The 16,334-nt window shown below is 41.8% G+C and overlaps 2 protein-coding genes across 5 annotated transcripts in view; one reads left to right on the top strand and one right to left on the bottom strand.

The window, feature by feature from the left end:
- ACAD11 (acyl-CoA dehydrogenase family member 11) overlaps positions 1-7,788 on the top strand; it is a 31,861-nt gene extending 24,073 nt beyond the window's left edge. The window contains exons 14-20 of one of the 2 annotated variants that reach the window (XM_071561224.1): positions 1,903-1,969; positions 3,404-3,489; positions 3,681-3,752; positions 4,586-4,740; positions 6,453-6,569; positions 6,990-7,099; positions 7,558-7,788. In XM_071561224.1, the coding sequence (XP_071417325.1) occupies positions 1,903-1,969; positions 3,404-3,489; positions 3,681-3,752; positions 4,586-4,740; positions 6,453-6,569; positions 6,990-7,099; positions 7,558-7,672 (722 nt within the window). In that variant the 3' untranslated portion in view covers positions 7,673-7,788. The other variant, XM_071561225.1, reaches the window with a different exon arrangement.
- Positions 7,789-7,802: 14 nt separating this feature from the next.
- DNAJC13 (DnaJ heat shock protein family (Hsp40) member C13) overlaps positions 7,803-16,334 on the bottom strand; it is a 57,195-nt gene continuing 48,663 nt past the window's right edge. For 2 of the 3 annotated variants that reach the window (XM_071561218.1, XM_071561219.1), the window contains 5 exons: positions 15,181-15,360; positions 14,788-14,928; positions 14,201-14,344; positions 13,310-13,409; positions 7,803-10,091 (listed from right to left, as the gene is read on the bottom strand). In XM_071561218.1, coding sequence (XP_071417319.1) covers positions 9,994-10,091; positions 13,310-13,409; positions 14,201-14,344; positions 14,788-14,928; positions 15,181-15,360 — 663 coding nt within the window. In that variant the 3' untranslated portion in view covers positions 7,803-9,993. Of the gene's footprint in view, positions 10,092-11,469; positions 11,582-13,309; positions 13,410-14,200; positions 14,345-14,787; positions 14,929-15,180; positions 15,361-16,334 lie in introns of all 3 variants that reach the window. The other variant, XR_011698331.1, reaches the window with a different exon arrangement.

Here is a 16,334-nt window from a genome sequence, read left to right as displayed (position 1 = left end):
TCACATAAACTTTGTTGTAAGTTTCTAGGACTTTAGACTATAAGCAATGGAAAGGCCAGGAATCTGCCTTCCTTTTCTGTGGTCAGATAGGATCAAGAAGAGATAAGGTATTCATTTGCCTTCCAGAAATTCGTGCAAATGATCTAAAGCATCTAGCCAGATGTCTAGGTCTCAGTGAACTCCTCACTGAGTTCAGCATGAAAGCTTTCTCTGGTTGTTTTGGGGTTTGGTTGTTGTTTTGTTTTGGTTTTTTTTTTACATGCAACATATGGTACAATTTGCTGGATTTTTTTTTTTGAAGCAGGAATATGACTTGAGAATTATTTACAAAACAGTTTTTCAAGAGCTTCCAGAAAGTCAAAATATCTTTTGTTATAAAACTCAATTGGAGGTAAAGCTGGTTTAGAAAATCCTTTACCTTCTGTGGAAAAGAAGGGTCAAATGCCCTTTACCCAGAGGAGAAGCATTTCTCTGGGTAGGGTAGTTTAGTACCTGCAAAGCATGTTTTGTGTCCTTTGTGGTTGGTCACCTGCTTGTTGCAGTTGCCCAGATGAGACAACTGTTCAGGATCTACCTGTTTTACGTTTTGTTAACAAAGTTGATTTATCCCCCCTGCCCAAAGCTTTTCACTGGGATTTTCAGCTTGTTAGCATTGTACAGCTTATGGGCCACAAATATAACCCCAGTCTGGAAACAATGGATGAGTAGCATATTGCAAGTGAGGAAAGTAAACACCCAGCAGTCTGGCCCTCAGAAGAGGCAGTGTTTATCAGAATGAAATAAATCTCTCCTGCTTCCTGACCATCACAGTGCCGGTTTGTAGGAGGAAGTAGCTCAGCTCAAAGCCAGGTGGTTGTATTGTTTAGACCAGAGGCTCCCAGACCTTGTGATAACAGCTGCTAGAGAACTTAATGAAGAATCTTTGTTTCTGATTTCAGAACAAACTGAGCTGGTGCAGATCAAACCTTGAATTAAATCTCTGCAAAGCTTGTCATCTGCCTCGAGATAGCAATAAAAAAGTTACCAGTTGTTACATCCATCAAGTATTTTCCCTGGCTTAATTATCTCTGTGAGACTTTGAAAGGCATGAGAGCATTCTTTGGTACCAAGAAATCTTTAAAGAAAAAGACAGTGAGGATTAAGTTTCACAGAAATAAGATTCTATTTTAATCAATGGTAGAATCTTCTTTAGTTCTTGTACATTAAAATGCTGGGTTTAAGCTACAAAAGCATAATAAATATGTCTGTATAGCAAACACCTAAAATACTGTTATCAATGATTTGAAATGCTAGCAGACTATTTTCAGGTAACATTTTCCACTGGGATCCTTCTTTGAAGTGCAGTCTAAACCAATTTGTGTAAAGGGGAAAACACCTTCATCCTAGAGAAGTTATGCTGAAGTAGTAGCAAAGCATCATGGAAGCCTTTGGTAGCCTTATTTGCATCATTTGATTATAATCCCATTGGTGTTTCATTCCCACATAGACCCTCCAGTCTTTATGAGCTTAACATGTTTTGCTTTTGAAAGAGCAGCATTTCACCTTGACAAGTGTGGTTCTGTATCACACTTATTTGCTCAGCTGCAATGGAGACAGAAGTAATTAGATTTCATTTCAAGTACCTTCTTGTTCCCTTTTCATGAGAATAGATAATGGCACTGAACCTGGAGGGTTTGGATGTTTGGCTTTTTATGTTCCACTTCCCACATGTGAATTTCCTTTTCCATGTTAAGTAGTAAGGTGTATTTTCTGTCAGTCTGATTACTCAGAGTGTAAACTCAGCAGTAGATTGCATCTCCTGTGTCATGAAAGGAAGGGACTAAGATTTTATGAAACTTCATTTGATTCTACACTGAGGTTTTTACATTGAAAACTAATTTTGTGTTTGTCGCCTTTTTTAAGGTGCTGGCAACCCAAACTGCAAAGTTGCAATTGTCATGGGCAAAACCAAAAACTCCTCAGCATCCAGGTAAGGATTCCTAAGAGATTCAAAGAGTTCCCTAAAACTTGTTTCCTGGAGGAGTCACTGCTCGAGAAAATTTTATGGAGTGAAATGCCATTAATTGCCTTGATCAGTCAGATATGCTCATGAATTAGAGGGGAGTTCTGAACCTGTGCATGTGTCTGTTGCTGTCTGAGCTTCTGTTTGGCCCTCAGCTCTTGATGACTCCCAACCTTTCCACTGCTCTCCTCCTGCACTGGCATGCCTCCCACTCCCTCCATTGCACCAGCCCTAGTGTTCATGCAGCTGTGTGACGAATTGGATCAGGAAATTTTGGGGGGTTCACTCTCTTTGTATTAGTCACATAACTTTTAGTCTGCATCAGTTGTTTAACCAGCAACTATCTCTGGCTTACAATTTATTTTATAAGTATAGTACATAAAACAACACACGGTAGAATTGCTTGTTTAAATAGTAATCCCAAAACTTTTCAGAGCTTCCCTGAACAGAGTGGGTGCAAGTGGCTCATCAGAAACCTGAATTTATCTGCCAAGTTTTTTCACAAAGTTATCTGTAGGTTTAGAAAATTAATTTTGTACCATGAGATGTTGGTTGTGTGAAGCTGCGTAAACAGAGAGCATTGCACATCTTTCATCAGACTTACTCATTCCACTCCTATATATGTAAACACAATACTCACCTCTTCTTTAAAATAAACATGTTGCTTAATTTATTACTGAATTAGAATTGCCTTTTGCAAAAACTTATGCAAGTGATAAATTAAATGCTTCATGTTTGGTTCTGTTAAAATCACATGGCTTTTAATGCAAAAGAATTGGAACATTTAAGTATCTAAATTGGATTTTAGCCCAAATCCCACAGATTATCGGAAGTTTTTAGGTTTGGCTGGGTTATATTGAGAAGCAAACAGTAACTTGCCAACTGGACACAGAATGGTTTGCCCAGCAGCTGTACAGACAGTGGCATCTGTTGAGATCTTGGAAGCTCAAGAGAAGTTCTTGGTGGGGATTATGTGACACTCCACTCGCTAGAACTGGAGACTGAATTCAGGGACCTGGGGCATCACCTCCAGTTCTGTGTGACTAATAACTGACTGTAAATATTCTGAAGGTATGTAAACATGGGGCAAGCCAAGAGGATGATTCTGACAAAATTGTTTTGAGAGCCAAACAGAAGGGCAGGGCAGAGGGAATTCACGGGGTGATGCAGAAGTTCGTGCACAGAACTGACAGCAGCAGGAATTTGGTGCATTAGGTGCCAGCAACACATTTTCACTTGTTGAAGCCACACTGGGCAGGATGGTGCAGGCAGTACAGGTAAATCTAAGCTCTGGCTTTATATGAGTGATAAATTGAGCACAGAAAATAGAGAAAAAGCAGAGAAGGGGAACAGAAGGGAGGCTCATAGTTAATTTTGACTGGTGCATTTTGTCTTGATCAGGTACAAGCAGCACAGTATGATTATTGTTCCCATGGACACTCCAGGCCTGAAGCTGATAAGGCCCCTCTCAGTGTTTGGCTACCTGGGTAGGTGATCATATTTATCAGCTATATGTGCATTAATTTGTTTGCAGTCTCAGAAGCTGCAGTAGTGCTAATAAATGTTGCATGTGAAATAAATCAGTGAAATGTATATATAGAAAAAGGGTTAGGAATTGAAGGCCTGTGTTTTTCTCCTCCTTGGGTTTACCCTGCTGTTGTGTTTTCTGTCCCTGTAGATGAGATCCACGGAGGACACTTTGAGATCCACTTCAGTGATGTGCGAGTGCCTGTCTCCAATATAATCCTGGGTGAGTTTCAGCACTAATTCCTTTTTAATGCCTGCAGCAATGAACCAAGCTTTATGAAATGGTGGTTTCTTTCATGAATCACATGATATGCTGTTGTAAACAGATACGGTCAGCTGAATCAGGGCCTCAAACACATGCAAGAAGGAGCCCCACTCTTCCTTTAGCAGCCTCCCTGCTGCTTGGATGCACCTTGTTTAGAGCAGAAGGAGGCAAGGCAGCCGTGGCTGTCGTGTGAGTATCGCTGCCCTGAAGGAGAGCAAAGCAAAACCTGTCAGTGGTGTTCTTTCCCCAAAAACAGTTCTCACAGACTTCACAGACTTTTAGAAAGGATGTTGTGCTGGACTCCATTGCCAGTTCTTGGCAGTGCTAAAAAATAAGGCTAAGCAGCACAGTGACCCTCTGCAGGGAGAATTCTGTTCTACATCTCTCATTTAGTATACATCCTGATTTCTTCCATTTCCTCTCTGCCTCTTTTATTTTTCTTGAATAGCTTTCTCTCTTGAGTAGCCCTAGGACCTGGAAACATCAAAGTCTTCCCTCAGATACTCATCCCGAATCTCACAGATGTATTTTTTGATGTAAGATTAAAAAAATTTAAATTCAGTCAGGTAAATCAAACCCTCTCAAAACCCATCTTGGAGTGTGCTTAGTGATGTAAGTATTATTAATAGTGTGTCAATATAGATCTGGATGGAGTAAACAGGCAACAGTTCTGCAAATTAAATTTTAAGCAGCTCACTTCCACCTCTGGTGCTGTGAGGACACTTCTGCTGGGAGCCATGGATCATTTCAAGAGGGAATCATGGAGTGTGCCTGTTTTTCTCTCCAACCAGGTGAGGGCAGAGGGTTTGAGATTGCTCAGGGTCGGCTGGGGCCAGGTCGGATTCATCACTGCATGAGGTCCCTCGGTGCGGCCGAAACTGCTCTGGAGATCCTGTGCCAGCGCTCTGCACAGAGGGAGACGTTTGGGAAGAAACTCTATCAGCACGTAAGCACCTTCCCTGTCCCAGTGCTCCAGACAGTGCCCTTTGTGCTGCCCTCACACAGCCTTGTGGCTCTGATAATGGAGGCAGCAGCAGATGTGCCCTAACCTTGAATTCCTGTTCATAAGGCTTCGAGTGGCAAAGGTAAAAATCACATTGCAAGGCTCCCATTTTTCCCTATAATACAGAATATCTTTTTTTTTTTCATTGCAACGGATTGGATATCCTTTGCTGGATCTGAATATAGATTTTATCACTCTGTATTTTTCACTGCTTTCACTGATCAGTTTGGGCATACAGCTTATGTTTCTGTAGTTACAATCTGAACTCACCATTTTTGTGTCTCCAGTTTGTCACCTGAATGTTGCCATTCACAATCAGTGGAGACACTCAGGGGTCTAAGTTTGACTGAAAACTTTAGTTTGATCAATTATTTCTAGTTACTTATGAAAGTACAGGCCAAATCAAGGCCATATTGGGATTTTTCCTCTTATCTTGCTCTGGAATAGAAATACTGTTTCATGAGCAAGTGCTTACTAAGATAATAAAAATATGACAGTCTGCTTTCTGTAGGAACCATCAGCATTTGGTAATTGGCCTATCACATATTAAGTATTCCTCAGTTTTACCCAACAGCTGCGATGACTTTATTGGAAAAAACAAGTAAAAGCAGTGGAAAAAGGAAACTGAGTTAGTGTCTGGCACAGAGTATAGCAAATTGTTTCTACAGATCCAGAAGGAACAACCTTATGTATCTATTTTCCAGTCACGTACTTGCCAAACTTCCATTCCCCACCATAACCTACAATTAGTCACAGCTACAGTGAGGCACAGTTTCTCAGAAGCTTGTTGGATTAAAAATTGTTTGACAAAGCCACAGGCATGACCTGGAGGCAGCTGCAGAACCAGAGTAGGTTCTTTGCAGGTTGAGGCTACCCTGGGAACTGTAGGCAGAAGAGTGTGTCTTATCCCATCCTGCTTCAGAGCAGCTTTGCTGGCACCTGCTAAGCTGATCCTGCAGGCTTTACAGGGAAGCAAGTGCTGCACATGTGCTTGTGTGTCCTGTGCCTGTCCAGGCTCCACAAGTCAGAGCCCCAAGAGAAGTGTGTCCCCAAGGCTGGCTTAGGCTTCAAACAGCTTTTGCACTGACAAGCATCATGTGTTTTTTTTCTACTGTGGTATGTTGGCTGCAGGGGGGAATTAACCAAGAGGAGCAGGGAAAGGCTGCCAAGATCATAACTTCATATTGGATCTAGAGAGCTACTAATTTATCATGAGGCAGATGCAGAAGACACCACCCTGCAGCTGTTCCCCTGGCTCTTATCGCACACCAACACCAGCAGTTTAAGCAAAACAGGGGGAATTCCTTGCCCCTTTTGCCCCATTTTTGTAAACTGGGGCTTGTTACACAAAAAGAGGGCTGTTAGTAGGGAAAGGAAAGCAGGGAGTTAAAACCAAGGACTTCAGGAAAATGGCCAGCATGCAATCTGACCAGAACTTTAAAAGTGTGCCAGAATCTGCATTTCTCCCCTTTTAATTGTTTCTGCCAGGAAAATAATTGCTCTGCCTTGAGTATTTTTATTATCCCTCATATTAGATGACACGCATTAAACTAGCTTGAATTTGCACGAGAACGTCTCTAAGCTGACTGAACATGCACCTGCTGAGGAACAGAGGTCTTAACTGACATTCCCCTTGCTGGCCTTGGTTTCTGCAGGAAGTTGTTGCCCACTGGATTGCTGAATGCCGCCTCAGCATAGAACAGGCTCGTCTGCTTACACTGAAGACAGCCAGGAAGATTGACATGTTGGGCAACAGAAAAGCAAGAAAAGAGGTGATTTTTTCTTTTTTTCCAGCTAATACATGGGAACTGCAAAATCTGTGCATTCGGCTGGTTGAAAGACAAGCTAAAACATACTGTTAAATGTTATTATTCTAATTGTAGAGTATAACTTCATGTGGAAAACAGAGAGCCTTAAGGTGCTTTTAATTGTCAGAGGACTGGGGAGTGATCTCAGAAACTTCAAGATGAACCTATTCAAGCACTGCTTGCTTGTCTCAACACAGTAATACAGTGTTAGGTCACTGGAAATGGTCTTACCGTACCTAGGGAATGGGAACATTAGAGCCCTCAGCCAGCCCTGAGAGGAAGGAATGTACCATGAGATACCAATCTTCAGTAGAGCTGTTAGGTAAGTATTTTCACTTGCTTATGCAACTACTGCTGATCCTGTGAGTTCTCCTCTAACTACAGGTAGCCATGACCAAAGTGGTTGTTCCACGAGCTGTGCTTAAAGTGATTGACTGCGCAGTTCAAGTCTGCGGTGGAGCTGGAGTGTCTCAGGATTTTCCTTTGGCTTTTATGTGAGTAAAGGGAGAGTTACCTCCAGATTCTAAGCATGACTTCTAAGGTAATTTTGTAAGACCAGTACATGCTGTTTTATCTCAGGGAGCTTGAAATAATAAAGGTAGATGCACTAAGCTATAGAACTTAAACCAATTGTTTTTAGTTTAATTTTAGTGTAATTACCCTTACAAAAAAACACCTAAACCTGGCACTTGACCTAAAATAGTTCTTAGCAGCAGCAAAGAGGATCTGTGTCTAAAGCTCAATCTTATCTCTCATGGCCTTGGGGAGAAGCACAACTGAATTCCCAGCCCACCCATCTCAATCCTGCCAGATTTTGCTGGGGCATCTCCTTCGTGATGGCACTTTTCAAAGAAGCTGTAGTTTAACTGTGCTGAGAGCTCCTGCTGTCCCCCCCCTCTGGCTGCTGTGGCAGGGTCAGAAACCCACCCCTCACTCATCTTTCCCAACCCAGGTTTGCTTACATCCGGACCCTGCGCCTGGCAGATGGCCCTGATGAAGTTCATCTCTCAACAATTGCAAGGTGGGAACTGCTTGATCAGTCAAAGAAGCTAACTGCAAAAATCTAATGGCAGCTTAAACCCTTCTCAAAAGGGGTGGAAAATTTAGGAAAGTGGGTTTTTTTCAGTGCAATAATGTTGTTTAAGGTAAAATTGGATGAATACAAAAACTTGACTAATTGGCAGCAATTATTCTCCGACTCTTTATTACACTTAAGAATGACAGGCTTGCTCTTACAAATTTGCAGAATGACATCTAAATAAAAATATATCTGGGTTCTTTGTAACACTAAATAAAGTCTATTTTCTAGGCTTAAAGTGCTTTCTTTGTTCTGAGCCAAAGCCCTGTATCCTTTTATTGTAGGCAAAGCAGTTTTGAGTCAGAAGTCCCATGCAATTTAGTTATTGCAAGCTAGGCTCAACTTTTAATTTTTCATTAAGTGACAATTCAACTTCGAAGGTAGTGCTTTTCTTTTCCTTTTCCAAGGCTCAGTTCCTGCTCTCAGCTGCCCTCCTTGTCACTAGGGCTACATTCAGTCCTTCCCCCACCTCTCCCTCAAGTAGGTTGGGGGCAGCATGGGTTTGTCTGTTACTCCTTGCTTTCTTACTCCTTTCCTGTGTTTCTCCAAATGGATGTCCTCACATTTTTACTTAGTGGTGTCCCTTTTGTTTTTCCTTGCATCTTTACTTCTGTCTCCCTTTGTGCAGCCTCACAAGCTTCCTCCTGTCTCTTGTCCCAGCTGCTCCCACCTTTAAATATGTCTGAGCACAGCTGGCACCTTTCCCTCCAAGGAGCTGAAGTTTTGGCTGGCACCAGCTGTTCATGGCCTCCTCTACTACCAAAACAGGCTCTGCCATTTATGCCCACTACATCTTGATGAAGTTCTCAAAGGTCACTGTTCCTCAGCTCTACTTCTGTGACAATCCTCTCTGACCTTAGTTACTTAGAAGAGAATTTGCCCCTGCAGGAACAGAACCAGGTGAATCACAGCATATTGTGCCCTTGGCAGCCCTGCTTCTGTAAAGTTAGGATAATCACCTTTCAGCTTATACAGGACTGATCAACATTTAACTAAAGGATACAAGTATTTACTGTGCATGAACAAATAAGCCACCCTCTCCACATTCCTATCTGCTGGAGTCTGGAGAGAAGAGACTCTGCTTGGTTCAGTCTTCAGGGTGTGGCTGTGGCCAGTTCTGTCCTTGAGCCCACAGCCCAGTGTTCACCTAAGGGGTGTCCAGCTCTGGCTGCTGTAGGCACATACAGAGTAGCTGGAGCTGGAGCCATTCCACAGAGTTTCTTACCTCATTTCAATTCATTACACTTAAAAACAACATTATAATCTCTTTTGAGAAAGCAGTAATTCTTGCTTACATCTCCATCCACTTTCCTCTTGCTTCCTGCCAAGAATGATCCCTAGGAAGTTGAGAGTGTTACCAAGTCAGTGGCTGAAATGCACTTCAAATACAAAATCACCTGCACTGTATGTGGTTCAGGAATTCTGCTCCAGGCTGTCAAAACATGTAAAATGTGTTTTTCCAACAAGGAATGCCCAGGGCCCTATGTTTAGCCATGTTCCAGTTAGGGTTTCTGACCACCTTCATTTCCTGCACCTTGGAAGAACAGCTACACAAGAACACCTTTATCTCATTAACAAGGCTCTTAATTCCCTTTATTTTAAAATTTTATGTACATATGAATGATCTGTATAATGTACACTCAATATAGAAAGTTTTTATATACTGGATAATGTATAGAACATTTCACAATTACACTAATTTCTTACATAACATGTCAACTTTAAGGTTTTTTTGCTGAAGCTTTGTCAATTTGGTCAAGCCAGTTATACATACAAATGTCTAATGCTGTTTGATCTGAGGAAGAAGATAATGTTAATGATTAAGGACATGAGTGAACTGGTGCAGAGACAAAACCCTTTGCAGGACATGTTCAATGGGAGTGATCACATCAGACTGAGAAAAGAAGGGATGCCCATTTAGTGGGGGTCTGTGAGGTCAAAGTTATTTTAGCCCAATTCCTCTAGACTGTAGCTCAACTCCAGTCATGCTAATTCAGAAAATATAAAAACTAGGAAAGTTTGATTCACAGTCTTGTAAACAAATATAAAGGAACAAAATGTGCTTATGTACAACAAGAAAAAATTCTTGTGTACCCATTTCAGCTGATCCACAGAGTGCTTTCTTGTGTTACAGTGTGGTAGTTAGAATCACTGACTTTTTCTTAGAAAAAAAAAAGTCATAGAAAAAAGGAATAACACTGTCATAAACACCCAGCAAGGCAGTAAGTTCACTTCAATGTGTTGGAGGAAAGTGCAGTTCCTCATCACTGGCCAGTCTGCCTTTATCTCTTTCACAAGGATTTCCAGTCCTTAGCTGACATCTCCCACTTCATTGTCTACCGGGGGTGGTACGTTGGGCATTACAGATGACGTTGTCCCTGCAGTAAGGTAACCAGCAACTCCAGGGCCTTGGGGAGAGAAAACAAATATTGGTGATGAGTTTTTGTTCTACAGGGTGATTGAACAGTTTAATTTCCTCTGGTAACACACAAATACATCATCTAAGTCAGCCAGACACTTACACAAGAATATTTGAGTTTTCATTTAGATGCTTTGAAATGTAGGAACACTAGGAACTAAAGCTTCTTTGTCCTCTAAGTGGAGTAGCTTGTGGAGGCCATTCTTGGACTAGCTCAGTGGTTTTTTTGTGATGTGCTAGATAAGTTACAATAGAACCCCAACCACCACCATTACTTATCTCACCTTCCACCATGGAAGCAGTGGTAAAGAGGGGGTGGCCTTCCTTTGCTAAGAAAAGGCCTTGCCAAGGAAGTGAAGTTCAGGCATGTGTTTCACTACTGGGCTCATCATGTATGCTTTCAGGGTTGTAAGGGTTTTTCCCAGCTGCATCTTTCAAGGAAGCTCAGTGGGCTGCCCCATGAAGAAGCAGAACTGCCTAAAGCTTGTCTAGGCAGCACTTTGTGCCTTCAGTGAGGAAAAAGTAAAAGCATTCTTAGGATACCCAAACTATGTACTGGAGATGCAGATGTCCTTACAATTAGTGAACCTCCATTTTGATTACTATGGAGCAGTTAGTTCTGCACTGCAGACCAAGCCCCTCTCTCTCAAAGCTTGGATCTAAAAATTGTCATGCAGAAACTTTGAACAAATGCAATAAAACCCCACATTGCAGCATGAGGTGTTTCAACAGTAATTAATGACTGTAGAAAATTGCCCATCCACAGCATGTTCCTGCACCAACACAGCAATCAGCTTGGTATTGCACCTCCAGCCTACACTGCCAGTACTCAGCACAGGGAGTTCTGGACTTCTCTCCCCCCTTCAGTGATCCTCACCAAGTTCTCCCAAATTTACTACCCCTTCCTGCCCCACCCTTCCTTCTCATACTACCACCCAAAGGCAGAACATCAGAGCATGGTTTGTCTCCTACTAATGTGAGGAAGAGAGCAAAGCAAGCAGAGCCTTTGATATTAAAAAGCTCTCTGTCCTCAGGAGGGGACCTCTCTTTGCCAGCGCATTGGTGGCACCTGCCAAGAGCCACACCCACTGTTACATGTGCTAGTGCAAAAATTCCCATAGCTATCTTGTGCCCCAGACTTTTCCATTATGGAGGATTCCTGACACAGTTCAGAAGCTCAGTTCCTGTGTAGTACCAGGCAGTACCCAGCCCCTGCAGTTATCAGTGCTGTGCTCCTGTGTGCTCGGAGAAGGCGAGCGTATCGGTGTTTGGCAGTTTGGGACCACACATTTGTCACAGGTCTAGGACATGCATCTGGTGCTTGGAATGCAGCGAGTGCAGCGTGCGTTCTGCAAGATGGTATCTACCTGCTTTAGAGAGCTACACAGAAGTTAGCAAGCTGCCTGACAGAGCAGATCTAAAGCCCACTTCTCAGGTGAAGGGGACTGCTGCCAGTTAGAAGGGAAGGAGAAGAGACACCTGAGGGAAGAGAAATAAGCAAGGGAAGTTTCAAGGGAAGTGCAAATAGCAAAGCAATTTGAAGCAAGACATAAGGCAGAATACAAGATAAGAGAGGTTAAAAATAAAGCTTTTAGTTTGATTTCCATCTACACTTCGCATTTGTACAGCATCTTCATTCTACACTGGCAAGCACTTAAACATTACATAATTTAAAATCAGCACAGGCCTTAAGGCAACTGGAAAGCAACATTGCCCCAGTCTCAAGCCTGACCATATCTGGTATGGTCAGTTCTTGGCCAATAATCAGCCAGCATTTTCTTCATATTTCTAGATTTTCAGTATTTATGAAATACCAAGGAAATTCAATACCAACTGAATCAGGCATTTGTTTGTTCTTTGTCAAAATGGCATTAAATGGTACAATAAACAGAAAACTCCTGTTCAGAGCTAAAGCTGAGTCTTTCCTGTGTGGAAGAATGCATTATGTGTTGCAATGTACCCACTCTCAAAACCTAAGCATCTGCTTCTAGGGCATGTAATTCCTGACTTAAAAGGTTGTTGCTTCATTTTCTCAAAATATATACTAGTATCTTGCAAAAAACAACTTTGGCCATCTGATTTATACCTCAATTCACTTACGCTCAGAAGCTTCCCTAAGATTCCTATACTGGGGTTAGATGAAAAAGTTCCATGTGGCACATGGATGTGTTCACACTAGCTTGTCACAAAGGACTTTAAAACCTCACCTGGGAGGCAAAGCTATTAAGTACAAATGATTGCTCACCTGAAGAGTCACAAGTTTGCATCATGTGTTGCTTTAGACAAAGTTTGCTGCAATGGCATTACTTGTTATATCTGAAAATATTTTACATGATAGGAAGTTCTGGCCTGTGATACTGTGTCAATCAAGTGCTGTACAGGAGTGAAGGAAGAACTAGAATTCGCTTTGCTGTGACAACTGTTCCAGGATTATGTCTGCCCCATGCCATTAACAGCAGTGAGTTTCCCATCAGTTGCTATCCTTTGTATGTGCACAGCACACCCAGCTAAAACGCTCTTCTACATTGCCAGTGGGACTGAGGAGGCATCCCTGGGGTGCCATTTCAATCTTGGTGGCACCAGCAGGGGACTCACCAGGGTGCACCAGTGCTGCAGTCATGTGTGTGCCAGCAGCTCCAAGAACAGCACAAGGCCATCCTGCCAGTGCACTGAGTCTGGCTGGAATACAGGCTCAGACTCCAAGCTATTAACATTCCAACTTTTCCAATACTACAACTACTTGCCTAACACTAAAGCAGTGTAATTCACATGGCCAATTAATACAGGCAATCTAAGTGATTTTGAAACCAATTTATTCCTTCCTTCAACTTTGGCAAACCATGTGTTCTAGGACTGAAGTAGATTGATCCTGAGAAAGCATAGAAAGCTACTGTGTTCATTAGTTCCAATTACATCTCTGCTTTATCACTACAGAGTACTTTCAAGTCTTGCCAGTGTCCAGATTCCATTGCTCTGATATTTTAGAAGTAGGTACAGCAAAGACTACCAACAGAAATACATTTTCAACCAACAAGAAGTTTGGTTTTGATGAGTGTTTTAAAAACTTACTGTATTTTTACAACATTGACTGTTCAGACCATGTGGTGGCACTAGATCCTGGGGATAAACAGTATCTCCAGCATTCAGTCTGACAATTAAGTAACCCTTCAGTATGATTCAGGACATAGACAGGAAAGAGTTGCTAACCTGTGAGGTATCCTGCTGTTTGTGTATCAGAAATGAACAAGTCGTGTTTCTGATCCTTGAAGGCACTCCACACAGAAGAACGAGACAGAATTTCATTTACCTATAGAATGTGAAGAGATTAACACAGTGAGCAAGTGACACTTGTCATGTTCTAGGCCAACAAACTCATTTTCTAGAACCAAACCATTCTGAAAGGATTACTGAAGAGCATGGCACTAGTTCAGGCTACTATGGAATTCCCACACATTTCTAAGGAGACTTGCTCTTTCATGTGAATTGTGCAGCTGAACACATAATCCTCAAAAAAATCATTTAGCAGCTTGACTTTCGTCCCTCATTCCCCAGTTAGGTGGCAAGGAAAAGCTACTCTGCAAGCAGCTGCTTGCCATGCACCTACAGTTGGGCAGAATAGGACTTCTCCTGTACTATAGCAACATAGGGATAACTTGGAAGAAGGACCTATCCCCAGCTTCCCTCTGTTGGAGAAAGCTTCCAACACAAGGGTAAGTGAAAGGCAACAACTTGCACAGTTACTGGGACCAGTTTTACTAGCTTGGTATACATCCATAAAGCTGCTGCAGTTGTCTATTTCTTCAGGAAACAAAAAAGCAATTTACATTTATAACACAGGTTCTGAAGAGTTGTCAGTAGAAGCCAGCTAGCTTATAGAACATTTCTGCACTTGGGATTTGTCTTTTTTATTAGTGCTCTTCACATGCATTGAAAGAAGAAGAAATAGATGACATGTTCCAAACCGCAATTATTTTGTAGTTACAGGATGTAAATATTTTAGATGGAATGATGCACATGACAGCCAGCAGATTAAACAAGGGATGTTCAGAATGTGATCTGCAAGTATCAAAGCCCAAGTAAGGAGCTGTCAGTACCTACCTGTTCCCCATACTGCAGGCTGCGAGACATGGATTTCAGGGTTTTAACAATCTGAGCTTTTGTTGCAGACGGGCTTTCCAGGGTCTCAAGACCAACACCTTCAAGCAATTTCAGAAGATAAGGGACCAAATCTGCTTTCAAAGCCTGCAAACATACCCAAATGAGTTGTCTTATGTGGACCAGGAAGTTCCATATAGATGTTTTCATTACTAGCATTAGCGTGAACAAAGAGTGCCAACAGCTGTTACTAATATGCTAAAACTAAGGCTAGTCCATTTTTCCTGAGCTGTATGAATGCATACAAATAAGGCAAAGATCCTGTCCAGCAGTTCTGCTCTCTCCAGGTGTAAGCTCAGTTGAATTAGCTGGCAGACACAAACCAACATTACCCTGTGCATTAAGCTTCAATGCTCAGGTAACATCCTTAAACAGGTCTGCATTTTAGATAAAGAATTGACTTCAACAAGAAAAGCACACTGGTTAAGTGTCCAGGAGGCGTCCCAGATGCCATCTAAGTTTGAACTTCGTTTAGATACACCCAAATATAAAAATACCACATTTTAACAGTCTGAGAATGTATGACTTACTTGGGCTACTAAGTCAGTTTGTTCCTTCTGAAACATTCGATTCAGTGTTTCACAGGCTACACCAACTATATCTGATCTCTTTTTCATTCCATTCATGAGAGGGCTAATGGTCTCCAGTGATGCCATTGCTCGAACACAAAGCTGGAAAGACACAGAAATATCCAGAGTACTTTATTTTGTGCCAAGATTAATGGTTATTGCCAATATGGTCAGCCAAGCCCATGAATTTCTCGGTCTTTAATCTGTGAATTCCCCATTAATTAGCTGTAAGTTCCTGCTCATCTGTTACACAGTATTTATAGTTAGAATACATCCTTCCAGGAACAATACTAAACACCACAAATAACTCCAGGTATGCTTTTTCTCCCCTCAAGCACTGAAATGATTCAGTACCTCATTGTCAGACAATATATGCATGACACGAATGGCACTTTTCGGAATGGCATTGTTCTTGTGATTCATAGCCTGGATTATCTTGTGAAGGTGACCAAGTGGAGGAACTTGATCAGCTAGCTGAGGCTGGGCACTGAACAGGCACACAGTTGCTGTGGTAATGGTTTCTAAAGTTTCCCCCTGCAGAAAATCAAAAATCAAAAGAAAATATAACCTAGTAAAGCCTTATGTATCATCACAATAACAACATTTCTCACTTGCTCTGCATTAGAGATTTTTTTCCCCTAATGGCTTTTATGTCACTTCACTCTCAAACTATTAAAACAAGAAGAACGTGATTATCAGCTCCAGTAATGGCAGACATTCACTAGTTCCATGAACACGGATCACATGGGAATTCCTAAGCACTATTTCCAGCCTCTGGAGAATCCAATGTCTGGCTGCAGCCATGTGCTAACTTGCCTGGTGGAAGCATGATAGCACGGGCAGTCAGGCTGACCACCTGAATCTTAAAGGGTTCTGAGGCCGTGCAACAGCACTTGCCACACTTGGTGTATCCCACATGTCTCTACAAAGAGCGATCATATCTTTGTAAGAAAGATGTCTCTTTTATTCAACATGCAAATTAGCTTCCACACTGCAAGTTAATCAAGAATCTGTCTGAACACTGTTTAAAATTCAGTTTTAGTCATATAATTAAGTTACTGACTTGAACATTGTTCTCATTTAAACTATAACAGATTTGCTCTACCCATTGTACTCATTATTAGGTGGCAGTCTTCTGTAGGTCACATAACTTACACTAGAGTAGGAAGTTCAGTGTTGCGGAAAGTGTCAAGAGCTGTAAATTTTTAGGCAGTGTAGAACAAATGTCATTGTCTTAAGTCAGCCAGTCATGGAGTAGTTAAAAGACACTTAATTTGTTAAGCCTCATCTCTAGCACAAAATAAGCCTCTGAGCCATAACTGAAGCTAATTCTGGGGCTTCAGGGACTTGAAAAGTACTGACTCATGTTGTCTAAACATATCAACGTGCTTTTAGAGAGAGTCAGAAAGCAGACAAAAAAACCCATTCATGTTGGGAAGAAAGTGTGAGAACTTAAGTTAATCAGACAATAAGAGCAGTAGATTAAGAATGCTAAACAAATTCAAAGA

The sequence above is a fragment of the Pithys albifrons genome, chromosome 7, assembly GCF_047495875.1.
Source record: "Pithys albifrons albifrons isolate INPA30051 chromosome 7, PitAlb_v1, whole genome shotgun sequence".
Lineage (NCBI taxonomy): Eukaryota > Metazoa > Chordata > Aves > Passeriformes > Thamnophilidae > Pithys > Pithys albifrons.
This window is presented reverse-complemented; position numbering and strand designations above follow the sequence as displayed.